Source organism: Acromyrmex echinatior, chromosome 16 (genome assembly GCF_024713525.1).
Source record: "Acromyrmex echinatior isolate Ae372 chromosome 16, ASM2471352v2, whole genome shotgun sequence".
Classification (NCBI taxonomy): domain Eukaryota; kingdom Metazoa; phylum Arthropoda; class Insecta; order Hymenoptera; family Formicidae; genus Acromyrmex; species Acromyrmex echinatior.
In genome coordinates this window covers 5,776,693-5,795,515 of record NC_141867.1, presented here as the reverse complement: position 1 = coordinate 5,795,515, position 18,823 = coordinate 5,776,693, and the positions used below count along the sequence as shown (strand labels likewise).

General features: G+C 26.8%; 1 protein-coding gene and 1 long non-coding RNA gene across 2 annotated transcripts; one reads left to right on the top strand and one right to left on the bottom strand.

Moving 5' to 3' along the window:
- Window positions 1–337: 337 nt before the first annotated feature.
- LOC105153269 (E3 ubiquitin-protein ligase RNF181) lies at window positions 338–1,513 on the bottom strand. The gene is made up of 2 exons (XM_011068002.2): window positions 942–1,513; window positions 338–796 (listed from the first exon to the last, which is right to left on the bottom strand). The coding sequence occupies exons 1-2, from the start codon at window positions 1,245–1,247 to the stop codon at window positions 662–664; spliced, it is 441 nt and encodes a 146-aa protein (XP_011066304.1). The 5' UTR covers window positions 1,248–1,513; the 3' UTR covers window positions 338–661.
- A 3,654-nt stretch (window positions 1,514–5,167) lies between these two features.
- On the top strand, window positions 5,168–10,607 carry LOC147907089 (uncharacterized). Its single transcript, XR_015547779.1, has 2 exons — window positions 5,168–6,972; window positions 7,358–10,607. It is a non-coding gene; the product is annotated as an uncharacterized LOC147907089 (long non-coding RNA).
- Window positions 10,608–18,823: the final 8,216 nt, after the last annotated feature.

The window sequence follows — 18,823 nt, the reverse complement described above, 5'->3', positions numbered from 1 at the left end:
GAGAGAGAGTGACAGAATGAGTGAGCGAGCGAGAGAAATTGAGAGAAAGAGAGGGAGAGAAAGAAATGGAGAGAGAGAAAGAGAAAGAATGAGAAATTGCGTGAAAAAAGATGAAGCAATCGGAGAGAGAGGGAGAGAAAGAGGAATAAAAGAGTAAACCAAACGAACAAAATAAAAATCAGAAGTTTCTATACTTTTTACGGAGATTGTTATAGTCTAAGCGCACACTGATCAAGGCATTCGTCGCTCGGCAAAAAAACATAATACAATTATTAATATAAAATTTATAACAGAAATAAAAATAAATGAAGTTAATATGTACACTGTATAATAAACATTATTTCCTATTAATAATTCATGTCTTTTTATTCAATCATCTTTTGCATCACAAAATGAAAAGCAGTATCCTATATTCTATATCATATATTTTACAAAATATATGCTCTATATATATATTTTTATATATAGTTTTTGATTACGAGACATTTTCTTTAATAAATAAGTATAAACCTTATCAATATGTACTGATTGTACGCTAAATATCTTCCCAACTAATTTAAGACTTTAGTTAATGACGATGTGAACATTTTTAATAATGATATTTTTCAACTTATATAATATAAAGTAAAAGACAGTTTTTAAATTAAATATCACACATTTACTAAGTAAACATAGAATTATGCAATGATTCCAAATCTTTCTCTCTTTCTACCACTCGTTTCTTTTCTTTCCTGTACATTTCATAATCCTCATCGTCTGTTGGCAATTCGTATCGACAGAGTGGACACGAGTTAGTCTAAAAATACAAAGTTATAAATATTTAATATGTAGTAATTAAATCTCCTTGCATATTCCTTTTCCAATTGATTGTAATTATTATTTTTAATAACACGATGTAATTTGTATATTATTTTTCTATACGTTCACTCAATTGATTCTACCTTTTCTAACCATGGTATTATGCATTCTTGATGAAATACATGCTGACAAGGCATTGATTTTGCTTTATTGCCTATCTCGAATTCTTTTAGACAAACAGGACACTGTTTGTTTTCATTGGATTCAATTTTAATTTCAGGCAAATTAGCCACAGCGTTCTTTGATGCTGGCGGTGGAAGTTCTGTATCTTGCCCGACCAAGTCCCACATGCCAAAATCTCGAAGGAACCGTGCCATTTGAATTAAATGATTCGGCGCTTCTCCGTCACTCAAAGGCGTCCAGCCCATCTCCGTGAAATAATCGGACATTTCGTTATAATTGTTATAAAAGTCTGCTTCACAGATAAAACGATATAATCGATCACATATAACGTTCACGATGTATGATAATTTCACTTTTATTTTTTATCTTAATAATCAAATTATCGTTTCATGGACTTCTTGTAACGCGTGGAGTATCATTACACAACTGTGCGCAACTGTATATCAATGCGTGTCTGTTAAAAACTTCGAGTCATGTGAAAACGAACAATCACAGTCTGGAGCACAGAACAAAAAGATGTTAGAAAGCATTCATTCAACTAAATGTCGAAGCGGACGTTATCGTAACTAAATTGTACATTGACTAGCGCAATATTAATCCTAAACAAAAATTAATATTTTACGTTGTAAAATAATAGATATTAAAGGGATTTAATGCATGTGTTTTATGTTTGGCAACGAAGAATATAACTGAAGAGTATTATTGAAAGAAAGAAACATATTTTCCTTTTCATTTCTAAGTAGCTTTGTTAGCTACCATAGTCTGATAAAGAAACTTTCTATAAACGATAATTTTTTACTGAAAATGTTGGGCAATATCGAATTATTAATTCCACTGATTGTTAATCTTATCTGTTGCGATTTTAAGGTCTAAATTATTTTAATTTTTATAGTTATTATTTTTATAATATATTGTTATGCAATAAATATATGTATGAATATAGTACAGACAGAAAGAAATCTGAGAGAGGACCGCCACGCATTACTGCCCTCTGAAGAAGTCGATGTAAACTACAATATCCATTTTTTGCGGTACTCCTGATGGAAATAAATCGCTGAAATCGTTGAAATAAAAAATTAAAATCTATCAAATTAATATTCAGATTTTTCTCTACCTGTATTGATAGTCAGATCTTATATTTAAGATTGTCTTAAGTACAGTCTAAAGATGTCATGAACCATGAATCAGAAAACCATAGTAGAAGTAGCGCTAATAACGTCTCCTCGAACGCTCCAAATATAAGAAAGGTATTTGTTAATACCTTTAAAATATTTAATTTTAATTAAATTGTTGAAATTTAAAAATAACACACACACACAAATATATATATATATATATATATATATATATATAATATTATATATATATATATTCAGATATAGGATGGGAACTGAAACATGGCGAAATCATCAAAATATTTTATCATATTGCAATTTGCAATTTGAATAAAATTCAAAACTCTTCTAATTGTAAACAAACTACATTTAATTTAAAATTGTAAAGAAAATTTAAATAAATAAAAATGAATCAAAAGTCACTCCATTAATTTTTAACGGCAGTTCCCTTTTTCTTAGTTAATACCAAATTACATGTAACAATTAATATAACTATAATATAATCTAACGCGTAATATACTACAGTTATTATAAATACAGTTATATTCTTGTGGTAAATTACAATTAATTATAAGAGGTACGTTACATATAACTTGAGGTTTACTGGATTTGAGGGTCTTTATGTATTACATACGAATTTTTCAAAGTCCCCATAATTACTAGCAATTATAGAGACTTTGAATACACTTTAAACTTTTCCAATCATATATATTGTTAATTTAAGATTTAATTTAGCAAAAATGAATTAGAGGCCCTCCACCACCCCCGCCAATTTTATCGGCGGTCCTCTTTTCTTTGTAAGTAAAAAAACGGGCTACTAATAAATTTAAGTATATTTAAAATTTATTTCTTATTTTTATGTCTAATTATTTTATTGTATTTTTTGCTAATTTTATTACATTATGATTAAAATACGATAAAATAATTAACAATCATATTGCATAACTTTTTTAACATTATCTTTTATTGCAACCCTCTATATATTCAATGATACAATAATAATTATTTACTATACAATTATAAATGCTCAAGTTCAAATATAATAAAAATTATATTATAGGAGTTTAATTAACAAAATTTAATAATGTGGGATTATACGAAAACGTCGAAATACATATAACACAAATTTTTCTAAATCCATATTTAATGAAATATTGAGAAAAGAGGAATTAAATATTAATAACAATTATCGTAATTACTGTTAAAAATCATATTTACTGTTAATTATTAATTTGCGATCATAAAACTTATTAATACCGCGATAAAAAAATCATTAATATATTTATGCACTGTCATCACGTTCAAGATAACTATTCTAATAACTTGATCACACACATCAAAGTCTTACCGCCTTGTGATATCCTGGTTAGCATTCGATACAAAGAAGAACAATTTTCATAGTGAAGAGTGAACTTAATATATTCCGATTCTACGTCAAATTCATAAGATCCATTCACAAAGAAAAATTAAGCATTCCGTCAAACACCAGCTATCTTGTTACAAGAGGGTGTGAATCCTGAATCTTTCAGATCACTTATGATAGTGATAATTTGGGTAGAATGTCAATTACAAGTAACATTTTTATTGCATCTTTAATATAATATTAAAATTTGCGAGAAAATATGTTCTACCACACATTACTGAAATCATCGCTTATTAAAAATAAATGGATAGAATGATTCTTTATGGAAGTGGTTACGAAGGAATATATTTAATAATAATAAAATACATAAGTTATTGTAATTTTTTATATGTATAAATACAAAAATTTCTCGGATATCAATGCTCAAGATAAATCGAACTTGATAATAACACTATTAAATTATCATTAAATTTTATAATTTTTTATCAATCATTCGTATTTAGATGATTCTTAACCAACGATAGAATATCGTCATACATTTCGCGCTTTGCGTGGCACTTTCTGGTACTTGTCATTTGTACATCTTTTTTTACTTGCATGATCTTTTAATGTAATTTATAATTATTCGTGGGATATTTTAATATTCTACATTATGTCCTCAGTTTTATTATTTTTTTTAATGATTTTATACTACATCCAGAGACAAGTTGTACTCATTTTAAAAAATTGTTCTTTGTTGTACGGTTTAAAAAAAAATTTCTGTGATTTGTGAAAAATTCTTTGATTTAAACATTACTTTTTTTTTTAATCTCAAATAAAATTTATTTGATTTAAAGAAATTATGTTCAAATTCAAGTAACGATGAATTCAAATCATGATTTCTTGGATTTGAATATAATTTCTTTAAATCAAATAAATTTTATTTGATTTTATAAAATATTGTTTAAATTAATGAAATTTTTTCACAAATAAAAGAAATTTTTTCTTTAACCATATAGCAAAAAAATTCTTTTAAATCGAAGCAATCTTGTCTTTGTTGGGTATAAATAAAGATTGATAAAATATTCTATTGTATTTTTTTTTTATGTACAGATACATGCAAATTTTTTAAATATTGTGAAATAATTTGCACTAAATACAGCTTTGGCTGAAAGTACTTTGGCTAAATATCTTGTTAATTAATTTAATTTTTCAGTTAATAACTTAATTTAAGATATTATTGCAAATTATTCAGTGTTTCAGAAATTCTTTTTAAGCTTACGTATAATGTCAATCGTGGCTAACGTGGCTAATAATTGTTACGTATTATTTAAAATAAAAAATAAAAAATAAGTTGCAAAAATTTATTTAAAATATAAAATAGTTTCGATAAAAAATTAATACGACTTGATTAAAATAAAAAATATAAAATAGTTTCCGAAACTTATTTAAAATATTAAATAAGAAATAAGTGAGAAGTGTAGTTATTTAAAATAATGAATACTGAATAAACTCTTTTACTTTTATAATAAGACGTGAATAATTTAGTAATTCAAAAATAACAGTAAGGCTAATATCTTATTAAAAATACTGTGTACATTGCGTAGATTGTGTATATAATATAAAATTCCCAGGAAAAAATGTTTCATATATATAATTATATTATAATTATATATGCAAAATATGTTTATACATATATTTAAAAAAAAAAATATATATATATATATATAAAATATTTTTTACCGGGTTATTACAAACTAATAATTACTTATTATAACACAATTAAATTAAAATATTTATAAGCTGTGTGAATGCGCAACAAATCTAAGAAGTAAAGCAAAAACCGTGCAACAAAGTCTATTAATATAATTTGCGCAATTAATAATTTGATTAATTCTTCGTTTTCCTGCATTTTTCGTGATACGATAAAAAATTGAATGTAACTTTGAAACTGTTTGGTATAAATAAAAGAAATATTTCTCTTTTCTATTAATCTCTGATTCATTTCATTGACTTTAATCATATCTTAGAGACATCGTAATAAGAGATTCAGTCCTTTTATCCACTCTGAATTTATATCACAACGTGGTGACGCGAATTGAGTGTGTTTGATATTCATTTTTAAAAGTCAACTGATAATTGCATAATATAGATAATAGCTGCTATTACATCTTTCGGATGATATTCTCCCTCTCCCGGGTACACCTTGACGTGGTGGGAGGGCTCAGTACCCAGAGGATATTTACACGAAAAAAATGATTTTTCTCAAATATCTAAAAATTTTTGTATCTATTTGAATGATAGGTCCAAATAAATTTTTATCGAGATATTGAGTAAAATTATTTTCTTCATGTAAAAATCCAACGGGGAAGCTAACGTACCCTCGTCCGCCGATTTAATGAAAGTGAACGAACCGCAGCCGGTTCGTCGCGTCGCGCGTTTGCTTCGGGAGTGTCGTTAAAGTTATCGGACTAATGGACTTTTAATAAAACCCATTCGATTGAATTCTATTTCGGCGATGAAATCATATCTACGACGTTTCGATAGGAAAACGGAACTCTCTTTGGGACGTTGCTTAAGTGGTCACGGTCACTGCAACGCTCTCACGCCAAGTGCCCGGGCACGAGGTGATGCCGGCCGCGTAATGTCACGCACTTCGTGGTGCTGTGTTTGCGCGGTTTAGCAACTACTGTTGCTGTCGGCTAATTGAGGACGCGCTCTGTCTGTCGGCCAACAGTTCGGCCCTTAGCGGTAAGAAACGATCGATCAACTCGGATTCTTCTCTGGGCCTGTATTCGATAACTCGAGTTATGCAGTCGTTATGAGCACATAACGATTGCATAACGAGTTATAGAATTCCGCCTTGGTGAGTCGTCCAAAAAGGAGTTGTATAACTCTGGTCAGGGCGCTCATTTCTCTGTCATTATCTATCAGCCTAAATCGCGTTTAATCTGACTTGGTCAGAGCCTAGCTCTAGTAGTTTTTTTAAAAAAAACTAGCTTCGTGCCGAGGGGTTGGATCCCATTCCTGAATTGTCTAGATTGTTAGACAATCGGTGATGGTACCAACTTTACCCTTATTAGAGGAGCTCGTCACGTCTACCAGTCTCTTGGAATCGCTCGAGGTACAGCACCACTTGTGTCCCACTAGAACTAGCAGTTAGGGCGTATTTCTGAGTCAATTTTAAACGTGATTTTGCGTAAAACAGAGGTGACGGACTCGATATGATCGATTTCGTCTTCTTTCGTATGGGGCTTAACCCTTGTTCGGCATTCATCGTGTGTTTCGCAAGTACTCGTCGACGTGTGGTGTTGATTCCACCGATCGAAGTAGAAATCTTATCATGGGTTTTGTAAACGTGGAGTGCCGCAGTATCGCGCGAAAGACATTTATAAATGATTAGTCCGCGCGCGTTTATAATATATTATTCGCGAGTGTTTAACGCGAGTGTCTTGTGCGAGAGGATGCCAACCCGATTCTGAGAGGAGGAGGAGGTCTGAGAGAGGCATCAGGCATCGGCAGAGCAACCTTGTGGTAAATATCATTTTTTTGCTTATTAGAATCTTTCTTCTGTTTAGTCTTGAGTTGTTTTATTTTAATATTATAATTTAAAAATGATAATTTAAAAAAAGGATTATTTTGAAGTTTGAAATTTTGTAAGTACGTATTTTTAAGAAAATGTATAATTATTTTTATAAATATAACTGAATGATGAATTATACACACACACACACACACACACACACACACACACACACACACACACACACATATAAAATTCGATACAAAAAATTATATACTTATTTTAAAATTTATATAATTATTTTCAAGAGAACTTTACATTTAGTAAATATTTTTAAAAATATTGGTTGATTTTTTATTTTGTTCTAATTTAGATTTTATATTCTTTTTGTTACAGAATCATCATTGCTGATATAACTCTGTCGTTGTGCGGGTTGGTGAGTTTACTGAATTTATTTTTTTTTTTTGAGGTAATGGAGATGTGATAATTTCTTTAATATACTACATATCCAAATGCATATTGCATCAGTTTAATAATAATATAAAATATGATAAATGTATGTACAGCATTTCATACATCCATTGCCTTGAAATGGATAAGTTATAATAGATTAGGATAAATTTAATCTTGAATGCCTCTTTATTCTAGAATTTATTGTGCATGCACTGTTAAATTTATAATTTTATGTTACACTCAGTTTGAATTATTTTTAGTTATTTTAAGTCGCCACTGCTCTTACACAATATTTCTTCAATTTAACTAAAACAATAAAGTAAAACTGTTTAATTCAAAAAAATTATTAAAGGCATTTTATTAAAATTTTCTAAATTTATACGTTAATATGAATGCTTTGATACTAATTATGAATAATTCAAACTTAATTTAATACCAAGTGATGCAACCTCAAAATAATGATATAAATAGACTGATCCGATGTGATTTTTAAAAATGTTTTGCATTTTTCTGTTTACACTAAAATATTATGTTTTGATTCATTTGAAAGTAAAAATAAAAGATAATAAAATATTCGTATTTTTTAAATATGTGAAATGTACGAAATTAAAAAATATAAAAAATATATGAAGAGCAGAATTCCAAAATGCAAATTTTTATCCAAAATTTCATTTTTTTAGTTAGAAATGGCATAGTATTTGGTGTTGAAAGATTCATATTATAAGCTACTCTGAAATGTTCAGAAAATATTTTTTCAATGTTAATTTATATGCTGAAAAAACTTAGACATTTCTAAATTTATTATGTTTTTTAACTAGAAACAAACATAAAGCATTTGTTTAACATTTTTAATAATTGTTTAGCAATTTTATTTAATATTTCACATCCTATTGATTGGCATTTATTATTTTCTGTAAAATGCGTAATTTTCTTGTGTACAGAGTTTCTTTCTTTCTCGTATAAAAATAAAAATTACAAATTTTGAACAAAACGCATTTTAAAAGTCTTGCTCCTCCTATATAGAAAATAAATTAGAGTAAACGGACTTGTCTATTGATATCATAATATAGAAATGTTTGTTACAGTATAGTAAAAAATTTTTCACGGATGAATGTGTATAAATATGTATGAACAAACGTAAATATTCATAAACATATATAACTTTATATTAAATATGTATATACATCCCTCTTTTCTTTTGTAAAGTTATTATACTTTTAGTGGGGAAAGATATATTAATAGTGATGTAAAAACATTAAAAATAATTAAAAGAGTAATTTTCACGCTATTTATTAAAAAAAAAAATCAAAAGATATAATAATTTGAAGAAATATAAAAAATTACTTATAATTATATATAAAATTATGCATAATTGAGTATGAACAATTTTTTTATATTTTTCCAAACTTGCTTTTTTCTTAAAACAAACAATGCAAAAATTATCCCTTTAATTTTTTTTCACATTGCTATTGTTATTTCTATTACACTAAAAAGTAATTTTATAAAAGAAATAGAAATGTATGAATATGTATGGTTATAAGTTTTTATGAATATTTATACATATTTTATATGTATGTTTATACACTGAGAAAAAAATGGCCTAAATTAAAATAAATATTTATTTGAATATTGTCAACTAAACGTTTACTTACAATAAATAATATTCACTTAATGAAAGGAAGTGATTGTTGAATCAAATTAATGTTTTTTGTACCAAATAAATATATTTTTATATTTAATAAATATATAGTTGGTACTATTCAAATGAATATTTATTGAAATTTAGAACATTTTTTTCTCAGTGTATTAATGTATGAAAAATTTTTTACCAAGAAGTATTATTTTATTATTTTTCCTATCTATCCTATATTTAAATATTCGTTCAGGATTAAATTTTGTATATAAGTTGGTGTACAAAAAGTAATATAAATATACATATGTGTTGAATACATATTGTTTTCTAAGATATTCTTTTAATTATTTTACACTGATTTGTGTACATGTTACTAAAGAAATAAAAAATATTATAATAGAACGCATACAATTTTTTGATCTCGCTTTTTTATAAAAGACATTTTACGATTATTAATTTTTGCTATTTATCTCAATACACCGACTTTAACCTAAGCTTTTATAACTTATCCATATGTAGTAACTGGATTTTGTGCCAGTTAAAGTAGTAACATGATATAAGATCCAATATACGTTTTGTCAAAAAACAGAAAAATTTTATCTTGTAATTATTTTAAAATCTCTTTCAAAATTTTGCGTCACTTAAAATATTTAATTTTGAAATAATAAATTATACAAAAATGATTCTAATAATTCATAGAATACAAAGATATATGTTTATCGATGCATACAGAAAAATATCAATCTAAGAATAATGCTAAGAAACGTGATTATTTTCTCAATTTATTTTCTTTCTCTTAAGTAACGGTTACTTTTAACAAAGAATATTTTCTTGATAATAATCTTAAAATATACTTAGTACAAAATTTTAGAAAAACTCGTTATTATGTATTCAAAACAAGAATTTTTTTTTTTTAAGAATATAAAATTAATCGAAAAAACTTTTCGTAATGAACATATCCAATTTGTTTGAATTTAATAAACTCAATTGAAATATTAAACTTATTAGGATTCAGGATATATTTTGAATAAATTTAATGTTTCTGAAATTACAATAGATTTGCTGATATATGAACTTTTGAAATACTTGATATAAGTTATTATTTCTTGCATAGAGTAGTTATTACTTGCGTATTTTTCTGTGTGCGTGTGTGGGAAAATTATCCCTTTTGGATCTTGCATCATTTATTTGAATTTTTCATCTCCGCATGCTTTGATGAGATTCAGCGATGAATTGTTCGAATCGTTAAAAATACGTACATAGGCCTTGAATTTTATCAAAGATGATAATCGATTTAGTAATTTTAATTTTTAAAACTTTCATTTTTGTTGTTTATATTCTGTAAAATTTTTATTAAGAAATTTAATCTAATTTTATAATATTTGAGATTCTTGAAATCAAAACATTATTGATATAATGATTTTTTAAAATTTATATTTATTTTAGTCGAATATTTATATTTTTCATCTTAATGGAATTATTATTATTACTAATAATTTCATTAAGATACAAAATAGTTTATGTTAATATTTAATTAATTTCATTAATATAATAGCTTTTCGCGACGCGTTCGTGTTTCGCGCATCAAAAGCGTAAAATCTTACGCTTATTGCCGGCAATGTTAGTCGGCAACAAAAAGGAGTATTTCTCCTTATTGTATATTTCTGGCATACGAAGTCAGAATTGGCCAGCAATGAAAGGTGAGTTCAATCTGGCCAGAAGAAAGAAGAGGATCTGTTATTGATTGGTGTACAACACCAATTTAATGGGTGTTATGTAAAAATAAACTAAATTCGGGAGGGTAACTTGCTCGCAAATTGCGAGTTCTTATATTTTTTTAAATTGTTTATTCAAAATATAAAAATAACCAACAAATAACAGGACTAATGAGAGTCAGTGCTGATAATCAAGCGCAAGTTTTGCACATATTGCAGATTTTTTAATTTAAAAAATTTGCGCTTGATTATCCGCGCTGACTTTCATTAACCCCGTTATTTGTTAATTCTTTTATATTTTAAAGATTAAAAGTTTGTTTTGACTATTATTTATTACTTATTCATTTAATATGATCGCGATTAGATTATTCCGCTGAATTTATCAACGATAGGGCATAGTTAGGCGTTAGCTGCTGCATTCAGCAGAGAAAGCAACTTTGCAACTGTTGTTCTTTGCACTTGTTGTATAATAAAATTCTTCAATATGATTGACTTAATACATTTAAATCCATAATACATTTAAATCCAAAAGCAAGAAACAATAATATGGAAGAATTTTACAACATTTGCAAAGGTATTTTCTTTGCTGAATGCAGCCATTAATATATTATATTCGCGGTGTTATTATATATTATGAAGTAATGTAGATAGGAATACACGCGTGGAGGTAGGATACGCGAATAGTCAAATAAATAAAAATACGGGTAGGTAGGACAAGGATAGGTATGGATAGATAGGGATGAACATAATCATTTTAAATTAAAAAATTAAATTATTACAAATAGAATGACACTTAAATGAATTTCGCGATCGGGTAATTAAATTTTATATCAAAAATAAAAAAATAAGTATATTAAAACTAAAAGATATTATATAATATATCTAACTAGTAAACTATATAACATGTAGGTAGAGATATATAGATATCATATGTACATACATGATAATTGAAAAAAAGGGATTAAAAATTTAATAAAATTTTAAATTAATTTTAAACTTTATTTAATTATATAACATACCATTTCAATTATTAAATATAAAAATAAATTATATAAAATTTTGAATTTTATTGAATTTTCAACTCCCCTGAAATTAAATTTAATTTCTTGTAAAATTCTATACACATGCAAAGTGTGTAACGCGTTAATATTGTAATTGATTTGGTTATAAATAAGTGTAAAACAGTTATTTATTATGTCTTTCCATAGACCTCTATTCACTGTGCGTGCAATCACATATTGCAGAATCACTTAGCCTTACTATCTGGTCAATGTACCTAGAGGGGGATCGGTTCCTTAGTTTCCTTCCCTCAATCTTACCCCGGATCATAAGCCTTCATCGTTTCCTCGTCGATGTGACCTAAATATTTTAATATGGTTTTATTGATGGTTACGTTTAGCCTCTCCTTGATGCTGAGCTTTATTAGAATTGATGCATTCGTGCGCCTTTTCATCCATGATCCCCAGCATCCTCTGCTAGCAGAATATTTTGAAAGCGTCGATGCGCCGCCTGTCCGCTGTCCTTATGGTTCAACTTTCTGAAGCGTATGTCATTATGGGGAAAACCGGAGATCGAATGAGTCGCATCTTGATGTATTTCGATATTCCTCTATCCTTTCATATGCTCATTAATTTTGCTATTGCAGTATAATTCTACGTCGAATTTCGCCTTCATAATCGGTATTAATTATTCGGACTCCGAGGTATATTAGACGGTCTCGATCTCATTAATCTTCTTGTCATGTTGATTTCCCTTTTATCTTGCTCTATCGACGACCAGTATTTTTTTGCCGCATTTATTTTGAGGCTTTTCACTTGTCTTCTCCATTCTTTTCAATAGTTCTACTATTTTGTCCTCCGAAACAGTCAGCAACGTCATATCGTGTGCGTATCTCAGATTGTGTATCTTTCTTTCATTTATGGAGACACCCTTATCCCATCCATTTGTGATTTCGCGTCTACTATCCACTCTCCGTAGATATTGAACAAGATTGGTGATATGATCCCTATCTCATTCTTTTATTGACTTTGAAGGATTCAGTCAGCTGGTTGTTTACTCCGACTTTAGCTTCATTGGATGTGTAGAGATTACGAATTAAACTTACAAAATGAGGGGGGACACCGAGCGTTATCATGATATCTCAGAATTTCTCCCACTTAACACAGTCGAAGGCCTTTTGGTAATTTAAAAAAACGGAGATATTCTGGTATATTGAATACCCTCAAATTTCAATAATTTGGCGAACATTTAAGATTTGTTTCCTTGTGCTCTCTGACAGACATAAATCCGGCCTGTTCTTTTGGTATTTGTGGATAAATGAATGTTTTAAGCCTCCCATTAATGATTCATAACAGCACCTCGCTTGCATGTGAGATCAGGGCGACAGTTCTGTAATTGCTGCATTTTGCTCCCTTCATGTGTATAATTTGTATTAGTATGAATATAGATTTTACCCAGTCATTTGACCATATTTTATTACAAATAGCATGTAGTACATCAGTATTCCTGGTTTACTTGCAGCTTTTAACATTTCTGAGACAATATCGTCCGGTCTAGGTGCTTTTCCAATCTTGAGTGTCTTAGTAGCAGCATTATTTCTGTTTTAAATATATCTTAAGTATAAATAAATGTATATGTATATGAGTATTAGGTGCGTAATATAAAATTTATGTAAACCATGTTCAGGTAAATGCTATCATTGTTATCATGTTTAGTTTTGTAATTTGGGTAATAATTACTAATAAATTATACATTTATTGGAATGTTTATATCCATATTGAATATATCTCTTCAATACATGTAGCATTTATCTTGTCGTAGTAAATCAAATTTATTGTTGCTTTATTGATAAATTATACGAAATCGATGAAACATATGATAACAAAAATTATTTTTTGATTTAACGAGTTTAATAAATATTTAATTTTAATACTTTTTTAAATTTGGATTTTATTTTATCCAATATCAAAATGTCATTAATAATTTTGAGTGACTTCTAATTAAAAATTTGATGTTTAGAATAATCATCAATTTTTCTTTGTATTTAGTATATAAATTTATTAAATAAGTCAGTAAAAATTGGAGCTTTGACTGAGGCAATGATTGAAGTTAAATATTAACTTCTTATTTGCTTTTTATTATTTATATTTTTAACATTACAGAATTACAAGTATATCTTAGTAATTGATTTATTATATGCAAAGACCTTATCGCTGTCCCTCACGTCAGATGTATGCCTGTGAATGCGTAGTTTATATCGATGGAAAGTCGTAATTATTTTCATCATGGAGAGTATTCTTCGTCGCTTTCTGAAAAATCCATTCGCAAAATTTAGTTTGATGATCCCATTTGAGATTTTTGTACAGGATCGGAATTAATTCCAAATTTTCTCGTCAGTTTCTGAAAATAATAATTTTACCAATGATTCAATGACAATTGCTATATATTTTAAAGTCAAATTGCGAAATTAATTCAGTGGTATATTTTAAGGTACAATTTTTATCGCTTTCTTAATTTTATTACATGCTCTCCCACTAGTACTAGTAATAATGTTAATAATTTTGACTGTCTTAATGACAATAGAAATGTAGTATTGCATGATTAATATAGATATGTAATAATTATTTTGTTTAAATTTAAATTATGAATAAATTATGAAATAAATTTAAGTTTTATACAAATAATTTTATTTTTTATAATTGCTTAACAAAAATATGGTTACGAATGTGTATATTTAACTTTCTGTTATTTTAAAAATCATTTTTAAATATAAGACATCCCGTCATTCTAAAATATTATTAGAATTAATTATTAATTTATATATATTTCTATGAGAAATACATACAGTTATTATGAGATTGTATTTAAATTAAATTTTGATTTTTGTCGATTTAGATAATTTTTACCAAAATGCTTTATATTCTTTTAACAATGTTATCGTGAACATATGAATTTAGTTAAAAATATGTGGGTATAAAAAATTCGAGATATAAGTCGAATGGGGTACCTAATATTAGCGGGATATTAATAATTAAAATACAGAAAAATAAGAATTGTTAAATTTTATATAATAAATTTTTCGGTATAAAAATATTCACTGTTAAATTTATGATGTCAAATTTAATCTAATGTGAATCGTCACTGTTCCTACTAAATATATCGTTATTTTTTACTAAAACGATAATTAAATTTAACACAATATATCGTGTCAATTTGATAAATTATATATGTAGACACTGTACAATGTAAAATATAATCATTGTTTTACTGTAAAATATGATTGAGTAGGTGCAGTGGCAATTCACATTAAGTTTAAATTTGACACTATAGATTTAATAGTGTTATTATCAAGTTCGATTTATCTTGAGCAATTGATATCCGAGAAATTTTTGTATTTATACATATAAAAAATTACAATAACTTATGTATTTTATTATTATTAAATATATTCCTTCGTAACCACTTCCATAAAGAAATCATTCTATCCATTTATTTTTAATAAGCGATGATTTTCAGTAATGTGTGGTAGAACATATTTTCTCGCAAATTTTAATATTATATTAAAGATGCAATAAAAATGTTACTTGTAATTGACATTCTACCCAAATTATCACTATCATAAGTGATCTGAAAGATTCAGGATTCACACCCTCTTGTAACAAGATAGCTGGTGTTTGACGGAATGCTTAATTTTTCTTTGTGAATGGATCTTATGAATTTGACGTAGAATCGGAATATATTAAGTTCACTCTTCACTATGAAAATTGTTCTTCTTTGTATCGAATGCTAACCAGGATATCACAAGGCGGTAAGACTTTGATGTGTGTGATCAAGTTATTAGAATAGTTATCTTGAACGTGATGACAGTGCATAAATATATTAATGATTTTTTTATCGCGGTATTAATAAGTTTTATGATCGCAAATTAATAATTAACAGTAAATATGATTTTTAACAGTAATTACGATAATTGTTATTAATATTTAATTCCTCTTTTCTCAATATTTCATTAAATATGGATTTAGAAAAATTTGTGTTATATGTATTTCGACGTTTTCGTATAATCCCACATTATTAAATTTTGTTAATTAAACTCCTATAATATAATTTTTATTATATTTTGAACTTGAGCATTTATAATTGTATAGTAAATAATTATTATTGTATCATTGAATATATAGAGGGTTGCAATAAAAGATAATGTTAAAAAAGTTATGCAATATGATTGTTAATTATTTTATCGTATTTTAATCATAATGTAATAAAATTAGCAAAAAATACAATAAAATAATTAGACATAAAAATAAGAAATAAATTTTAAATATACTTAAATTTATTAGTAGCCCGTTTTTTTACTTACAAAGAAAAGAGGACCGCCGATAAAATTGGCGGGGGTGGTGGAGGGCCTCTAATTCATTTTTGCTAAATTAAATCTTAAATTAACAATATATATGATTGGAAAAGTTTAAAGTGTATTCAAAGTCTCTATAATTGCTAGTAATTATGGGGACTTTGAAAAATTCGTATGTAATACATAAAGACCCTCAAATCCAGTAAACCTCAAGTTATATGTAACGTACCTCTTATAATTAATGTAATTTAACACAAGACTATAACTGTATTTATAATAAAACTGTAGTATATTACGCGTTAGATAGTATAGTTATATTAATTGTTACATGTAATTTGGTATTAACTAAAGAAAAAGGGAACTTGCCGTTAAAATTAAGGGAGTGACTTTTGATCATTTTGTATTTATGGTAAATTTCTGTACAAATTGTAAAATAAATGTAATTTGTTCCAATTAGAGAGTTTTGAATTTTATTCAAATTCAAAATTGGCAATATGATAAATATTTTGATTGATTTCGCATGTTTGAGGTTGCACATCCTATATCTGAATATATATATATATATATATATATATATATATATATATATATATTTGTGTGTGTGTGTTATTTTTAAATTTCAACAATTTAATTAAAATTAAATATTTTAAAGGTATTAACAAATACCTTTCTTATATTTGGAGCGTTCGAGGAGACGTTATTAGCGCTACTTCTACTATGGTTTTCTGATTCATGGTTCATGACATCTTTAGACTGTACTTAAGACAATCTTAAATATAAGATCTGACTATCAATACAGGTAGAGAAAAATCTGAATATTAATTTGATAGATTTTAATTTTTTATTTCAACGATTTCAGCGATTTATTTCCATCAGGAGTACCGCAAAAAATGGATATTGTAGTTTACATCGACTTCTTCAGAGGGCAGTAATGCGTGGCGGTCCTCTCTCAGATTTCTTTCTGTCTGTACTATATTCATATATATATATTTATTGCATAACAATATATTATAAAAATAATAATTATAAAAATAATAACTATTACAATAATAACACTTTCATTTTTGTTGTTTATATTGTGTAAAATTTTTATTAAAAAATTTAATCTAATTTTATAATATTTGAGATTCTTGAAATCAGAACATTATTAATATAATGATTTTTTAAAATTTATATTTATTTTAGTCGAATATTTATATTTTTCATTTTAATGGAATTATTATTATTACTAATAATTTCATTAAGATACGAAATAGTTTATGTTAATATTTAATTAATTTCATTAATATAATAACTTTTTGCGACTCGTTCGTGTTTCGCGCATCAAAAGCGTAAAATCTTACGCTTATTGCCGGCAATGTTAGTCGGCAGCAAAAAGGAGTATTTCTCCTTATTGTATATTTCTGGCATACGAAGTCAGAATATTGGCCAGCAATGAAAAGTGAGTTCAATCTGGCCAGAAGAAAGAAGAGGATCTGTTATTGATTGGTGTATAACAATTTGCTTTTAAAGGGTGTTATGTAAAAATAAACTAAATTCGGGAGGGTAACTTGCTCGCAAATTGTGAGTTCTTATATTTTTAATAACTTTTTATTTAAAATACAAAAATAATCCACGAATAACAGAGATAATAATCAAGTGCTGATAATCAGGTGCAATTTTGTAAAGTTTTTTAATTTACAAAACTTGCGCTTGATTATCCATGCGACTTTCATTAGTTAGCTTTGTTAGTTGTTAACTTTTTTTGTATTTTAAAGATGAAAAATATATTTTATTAGTATTATTATGTATTGCTCATTTATTTAATTAATTTATTATGATCAGTTAGGTTATTCCACTAAATTTATCGTGCGATAGGACATGGTTAGAAGAAACGCGGCATTAATTATTGAAAATGTTCTCCGTTCAACGGAGAATTACTACATTAATTCATTAATTCAATAATTAGGAATACACGAGTGGATAGGATACACGAGTAAGCACGAATAAATAAAAATACGGGAAGGTAGGACAAGTGTAGGTAGGAACTGTATAGGAACAATAAGTACGGATTGGTAGGGATAAACACAAAATAATAATAAATTATTATGAATAAAATTAAACTCTTAAATAAATTTCACGATTGGGTAATTAAATTTTTTTTAAAAAAAGAATGATTATAATAAAACTAAAAGATATTAGGTGTTGGAATTAATTCGTAGCGTTTTTTAATGAAAGAATGTTATTTATTTCACATGAGCATTAAAAAATACATTAATGAAAGTACTTCCCATCACTTGTAAAACGCTACGAATTAATTCCAACACCTAATATAATAAATCTAACTAATAAACTATAATAGGTGATAGGGATATATAGACATCATATTATGTACTTGATAATTGGAAAAGAGAGATTAAAAATTAAAAAATTAATTTTATATTTTATTTAATTATATCAGAATCCCATTCCAATTATCAAATATGAAAGTAAATCAATTTAATTTCAAATTTTATTATTAGGTGTTGGAATTAATTCGTAGCGTTTTACAAGAGATGGGAAGTACTTTCATTAATGTATTTTTTAATGCTCATGTGAAATAAATAACATTCTTTCATTAAAAAACGCTACGAATTAATTCCAACACCTAATAAATTTTTTCAGCTCCTCTATTATTAAATTTTTTCAACTCCTTTGTTAAATTAAACTTTTTTATATAATTCTATACACCA

What these genes read in the sequence shown, in the direction of transcription:
- LOC105153269 (XM_011068002.2), bottom strand. Translation starts at nt 1,247, where the DNA reads ATGTCCGATTATTTCACGGAGATGGGCTGGACGCCTTTGAGTGACGGA. An exon ending in TAATACCATGGTTAGAAAAG is followed by an intron (nt 797 to 941) that starts GTAGAATCAATT and finishes TTGTATTTTTAG; the next exon opens with ACTAACTCGTGTCCACTCTG.